The sequence below is a fragment of the Micropterus dolomieu genome, linkage group LG12 (assembly GCF_021292245.1).
Source record: "Micropterus dolomieu isolate WLL.071019.BEF.003 ecotype Adirondacks linkage group LG12, ASM2129224v1, whole genome shotgun sequence".
Lineage (NCBI taxonomy): Eukaryota > Metazoa > Chordata > Actinopteri > Centrarchiformes > Centrarchidae > Micropterus > Micropterus dolomieu.
Genome location: NC_060161.1, coordinates 4,893,744 through 4,900,156, shown reverse-complemented (window position 1 = coordinate 4,900,156; position 6,413 = coordinate 4,893,744). Strand labels below are relative to the sequence as shown.

Below are 6,413 nucleotides of genomic sequence, written 5' to 3'. Positions count from 1 at the left end.
CTTCAAATGTGCCTTCAGGATGTTAAAACCTGGATGACCTGTAATTTTCTAATGTTAAACTCAGATAAAACTGAAGTTATTGTTCTGGGGCCCAAGCATCTCCGTGACGCATTATCTAAAGATATAGTTTCCCTTGATGGCATCGCCCTGGCCTCCAGCACCACTGTGAGGAATCTTGGAGTTATCTTTGATCAGGACATGTCGTTTAAGTCTCACATTAAGCAAATTTCAAGGACCGCCTTTTTTCACCTACGTAATATTGCAAAAATCATGAACATCCTGTCTAAAAATGATGCAGAAAAACTAGTCCATGCATTTGTTACTTCTAGGCTGGATTACTGCAATTCCTTATTATCAGGCTGCTCGAAAAAGTCCATTAAGACTCTTCAGCTGATCCAGAATGCTGCAGCACGTGTTCATACAGTCCCCTCCAAAAGTCTTGGAACAGTGAGGCAAATCCCTTTGTTTTTGTTGTTCACTGAAGACATTTGGGTTTAAGATCAAAAGATGAGTATGAAACAAGAGTTCAGAATTTCAGCTTTTATTTCAGTGAGGGACCTGGGCCTTGTTAGTGAGGCTAGCTGCAGACGGGAAGAAGCTGCAGGGTTTTTCCTGGCTCAGAATGGGCCTTTGGGGGGTGACTTCGCAGGACAGTAAGCATGATTGGTACAGCGTACAGTAAAGGCAATGAGTTACCTTATGAACAAAATCTATGCATTTTCTTGTTATTTCGGACCATTTGATAAACAAAATATATCCACAGCCTGGAGGAGTAAAGGTAATAAATTAGTGGATTATTAAATATTACATCATTAAATAGTACAATGTCAGTATAATAATATATTAACAGGTTACATTTGGATTATATGTCTACAGATAGTTTATTAGTTGAGATTCAACTGTTTCACAAATAAAACCATTTTCTGATATTAGCCTACACCACTGTGGTTAAGGTTTGATTAGTGCTAATTATTGTGTATTCATTATAATTTCAGATAATACTACAGGCTAGTATAGTTAGTGTTGTGTCGTTCAAAGAACGTTTCGTTCATTTGACCTAATCTTGTATATGAATCAGGAGGAACGAGTAGTCTGAGGGAGTAATTTGTTAATTTTCACGCATGCGTAAATAGTCTTGGACTCTTACGTTAACTCATCACATGGCAGCTGCATGGGCTGCATGTTGTATACTCAGGAAAGATTGTGAAAATGGACAGATTTAGCCGGAGTAGAGGCTCAATCGAATATTGAAAACATATTTCTGTGGTTTTTACATGGTTTGAATTTGGTTGTGGCTCCATGGGGCTTTATAGAACCATGATAGAGAAAGATCAAGAGGTGAATTTGTGCATTATACTCTGTTTGAGAACTGTGCTGTTTTCTTTTAAATTGCCCACTAGAGGGCTGCAGCGCTGCAATAACCAGCCTAGTTAAAGAGGTGGTATTATGCTCATTTTCAGGTTCCAAATCTTATTTAGGGGTTATACCAGAACAGGTTTACATGGTTTAATTTTCAAAAAACACCATATTTTTCTCATACTGCACATTGCTGCAGCTCCTCTTTTCACCCTGTGTGTTGTACGCTCTGCTCTTGAGCTACAGAGTGATGCATCTTACTTGTACAAAATCTTTGTTGGGAGTTGCACATGCGCAGTTCCCAGGTAAGGACTACTAGCCAATCAGAAGCAGAGAAATGCGGGTTTTAAGAAACAAGGTAGTGTGATCCAAATCAAAGCCGCTTCAGACTGAGACCGTAACCTAGCAGATGGTTTTAAGTTACGCTCAAGTCCACAACCACACAACATCATTGTTCCACATCTTACCATCAGGACTAAACATTGAACTGTTGCCGGTGTTCTGACGATCTATGCTGCCTTGCCGAAAAATGCTACCATAGCGCAAATCGATAGACTCGACTACTCGGCCCTGCTTAGTTTTCCATTGCAGATAGTACCCAGAGATAGTACGTAGCAGGTCGCCACACAAAACTGCCGCGACATAATGTTCAATGCGACACATACACCAGTGATCCACACAGCTTTCTCTTTTTTAAGTTAAAGCGTTTCAACATTCCTCAGAATGTAAAGACAGATAAGCGGTATGAAAACCTTCCAGCTGTGTTTTCCTCTGCCGTTGTTGCTGCAGCGGTCTGTGTGACGGCGGGAGCAGAGGGCTCTGTGATTGGGCGGCTGGCCGGCCTCACACGCTCCTCCCGCGGGTCACAGCAGGTTTCCCCCGCAGCCACTCGCGGAGCTCCTCAACTCCGAAAATATTCACTTCTCGTAAAACTGTCAATATTTGAAATCTACACAGCTGATTTCTCACCTCAAAACTTCTCAGAAGTGGATTTAGTGATGAAATTACATACGCAAACTGTAAAATATAAAACTTCCTGCTGCTGGCCTGTCTGGTGAAATGATGATGCAGTGAATAGTGAATATTCTCTCTGACCAATCAGCAGTCTGTCCTGTTTTTTTATGTTACATTTTAGTTTCCCTCAGCTCACCTGGAACCTCGATGGAAGTGATATGAAAGAAAGTACCTGGAAGCAGGTACAGGTGCAACATTTCTACAATGGAAAACCAAACAAAGACGAGTCGAGCCAAAGGGCCTCCGCTCAGACTAGCTTGGTTTGAGGGCGTGTCTGACCCCGCTAGCCGCTTGGCAAGCTTTATGACGCGTTTTCATTGTGACGTCACAAGTAAAGGAAGTGACGGGCTGGACTACAAACGAGCTGCTTTCAGCAGAGTTTTCTGTGGGAGATGGGAACTCCCTTTGGGCTGGACTTTGGGCTTTTTCACTTTGCAAACCTGTTACATGCACAGAAGAGATATAACTCAATAAAGGAGAGGGGAAAAGCCAAAAAGCAGAATACCACCTCTTTAAAGGGGCATTATGTAGCTTCCAGCAGCCACTAGCGGTGCGGTTTTAAGATTGCTACCAGGCGTGTGCTCGTACACGTGCTCGCTTGAACTCATGAGCGAGCATAATCTGAAACACAACCGCTTTCATACAGAAATCCTGCAATAAACACAGAAACACCAGCATGCAGGCTGTGGCTTTTCTCCAGACATGTTCAGGCTCTGTTACTTCAACGTTCCCGTCTCAGAGGCAGATCAACACCGGCACCATACTTTTCATTCAGCGCAGCGAGCCGCATATCGGCTCAATCCTCCCGGAAAAAAGGGAGTGACAGCGGCTACAGGCAGGCTGGGAACTCAGCTAAACTCCCACTGCAACCTTACAGTAATAGTTTTATCAGCTGCAGGTTGAACTAATCATGCTTGTTACATGATCACGGTATATTTATTGCATTTAGCTGACGTGCTACATCGTTAGCTCACCTGCTGCTTTCAGTAACTAACTTTACTATCTGTGAATCTGTCTCCGGAGGCTCAGCAATGTCAGCACAGCTACATGTGTTGGATAACGAAACGGGCAGTGAGCTGGACTGAATATTATTATGAGATTGTGTCACATTTTATAATAATAAGACCGCAGTAAGTAACTTTACTGTAACTAGTGTTAGTGGATGGCTCCTCCTCTGGGTTGTATATTATGTGGGTCATGTTAGTTACAGCGACTGAGAGTTGGAGAAGCTGTGTACCTGAGTATTGGTAAAAGGCAATAAATCTAAATTGAACGTTACGAAGCAAAAAGCGGCAGGTCTGAGCTAATGTAGCGTTAGCTGGCTGCTCCTGGCTGCATCACTGTAGGATAGTAAACAAATCGTTCCACATTTGCTTTTTACCGTTCCATCATTTCTTGCAGGTTTTGACACTCTGACATATCTGTGGTACACAGGATAGTAATGTGAGTCGCGTTAGTTGGTTAATTAATGTGGAAAGCGATCGGATAACATTAGCAACTGCTCGGCGTTAGCCGGCGAGCTAACGTGACTTTCTCTGTGTTTCTCACTTTGTTCTTACTCAACATCTGAGCCCGTTTGGTCTGATGGGCTTCAGCACATGAACCTTTCTTGTTGTTTTGGATCCTTACGTGGAGCCTGTGTTTTGCTGGGAGCCGGTTGTTTTATGGTGTTAGTGGGCTGCATGTCGTTAGCTGCCGTGTTGTCGCTGTAGTCCGAGAAAGGAGCGCTCACAGGGCTGAATCCGACCCGGAGACCTCACATTAAAAGCAGAATAGTGTCTGATGCAAGCAACGGAGAAAACAGGCATGTGCTTCATTTCTAAGTGAGTTTTGAGCCCACTGACAATAAGGCAATGACAGTTTGATTTATTAAAATATAAAACTTGTGACTTTTCCCATCACTAAAGCGTACCATAGTAGCCTATAATATTAATTCCAGTTGGAGAAAACAGCAGTTTAATTTTTGTGAGTTGTTTTCAGTCATTCAATTATTGTGCAAGAAAAATTCTCTACATGGTAGTTGGTCTCTCATTTGTTTATGTAAAGTATTAACTTGTCAATAATAAAAACTGCATAAAGAACAACGAGTTCAAATTTCTAAACTGTGCTGAGGTGCCTCAATCTTTTTATTACATTCTGCCTACCCCAGGCTGTGATTGGTTGGTACACGAAAAGAGAATTTGGCGAGCAACTAACGCAAACGGCTGCATGAAAGGCTCCCGATCTCCCTGTGGAGATTAGCAGGCGAGAACAGGAACAGGTGAGCGTCACATAGTGCCCAGAAAACCTGATCTGGAGAGGGCAGAGGAGAGTCCTGGTGCGCCAAAGAGTATAATGTAAAAGTGACAGTACCGGTGAATACCAGCACACTTCAAGCACAAACTGCTTTTATATTGTGATAAATAACAGGAAGTCATCATCATTCAAGCGCAGTCCAACTAACAGCAGCCGGTTTATTAATCCAGTGCCAGCTGCATGTGAACAATACAGCAGCTGTGGATGAGAGGAGGTGACTGCTGGAAGACAAGACGTCGTATTTAAGTTCATGTTCTGCTTGCTCAACAGTTGTTTGATAAATGGCTATTAATTCACATTTGGTGATTTTAATTTGGCGCTCGCTAAACCCTCTTTGGGGGGCGGCAAAAATTTCTCTATGCAGGAAAAACCCTGAGCTGTTTTTGTGCCGAGAGATTTTGGTCCTGAAGGACTGCAGCCTCTTGCCAGAGGAGAGAGTCTGAAACAGACTTGCCTTTAGTGTTACTGATGTAAAAGAAATAAACATACTGATATCATTTCTTACATTAAGGTGACCAGATGGAAAAGGAGAACAATGTAACAAACTTACATTTACTTACAAAGGCTCTCTATTAGTGAACATTACTAAAGTAACAGTCTATTAAATCCTACCGGAGAAAAAACTTAATTAGGACGGAGAGGGGAAGGTTCTGTTTGCTCAAACAATAATTATAGATATTGTATAGATTCTGATAATGGACATATCATATGAAAAAGCTAAAGAAACTGAAATAATAGAATAGCAAAAACTGTATCAAGCTATCATGAAAAAACTTCAAATCATGTTAGTTCCAGCAGATCACAGATATTAAATGTCTTTGTGTCTGTAAATAAAAACATGTAGAAGTATTTTAATGAGTTTATAGTGTGTATATGTTTTATATTGTCCGTGTGTGTAAAGTGTGTGTGTAAGCTTTACATTGCTGATAATCACATCTGGACTTACCGAAACTTTCTGCAGTTCCTCACAGCTGGAATCAGTCTCAGTCGTCCCTCATCTGACGTGTTGTACGTCTTGAGGTCCAACTCATCCAGAACCTCCTCTGACATCTGCAGCATGTAGGCCAGAGCTGAGCAGTGGATCTCAGAGAGTTCCTTCTCTGATCTGTTCTCTGACTTCAGGAACTCTTGGATCTCCTGATGTACTGAGTGGTCGTTCATCTCCATCAGACAGTGGAAGATGTTGATGCTTCTGTCAGGAGAGATCTTATTACTGTTCATCTTCTTCAGGTTGTTGATGGCTCTCTGGATGATTTCTGGACTGTTGTCTGTCTGACCCAGCAGGCCTCCTAAGAGTCTCTGGTTGGACTCCAGAGAGAGGCCATGAAGGAAGCGAACAAACAGATCCAGGTGGCCATTTTTACTCTTGAGAGATTTCTCTAGGGCTTCCTTCAGGAAGACATTCAATCTGTCATTGATTCCAAAATACTGAGAAAGCTTCTTGGAAAAAAACTTCAGGATTGAGTCCCTGTATTTCCTGTCTTCCAGGAAGTCCTTCAGTCTCTCTGTCTTCCTGCTGGTGTAACAGTGGAACATGTAGACTGCAGCCAGAAACTCCTGAACGCTCAGATGAACAAAGCAGTAGACTGTTTTCTGGAAGATCACACTCTCTCTTTTGAAGATCTCTGTACAAACTCCTGAGTACACCGAGGCCTCTGTGACATCAAGACCACACTGCTCCAGGTCTTCTTGGTAGAACATGATGTTTCCTTTCTCCAGCTGTTCAAACGCCAGCCTCCCCAGCTTCA

At 42.5% G+C, this 6,413-nt stretch overlaps 1 protein-coding gene across 1 annotated transcript in view; it reads right to left on the bottom strand.

The window, feature by feature from the left end:
* The window catches only part of LOC123980711 (protein NLRC3-like), a 31,207-nt gene that overhangs the window by 11,172 nt on the left and 13,622 nt on the right, over window positions 1-6,413 (bottom strand). The window contains exon 6 of the mRNA XM_046065227.1: window positions 5,612-6,408. Within this exon, the coding sequence (XP_045921183.1) occupies window positions 5,612-6,408 (797 nt within the window). The remainder of the gene's footprint in view (window positions 1-5,611; window positions 6,409-6,413) is intronic.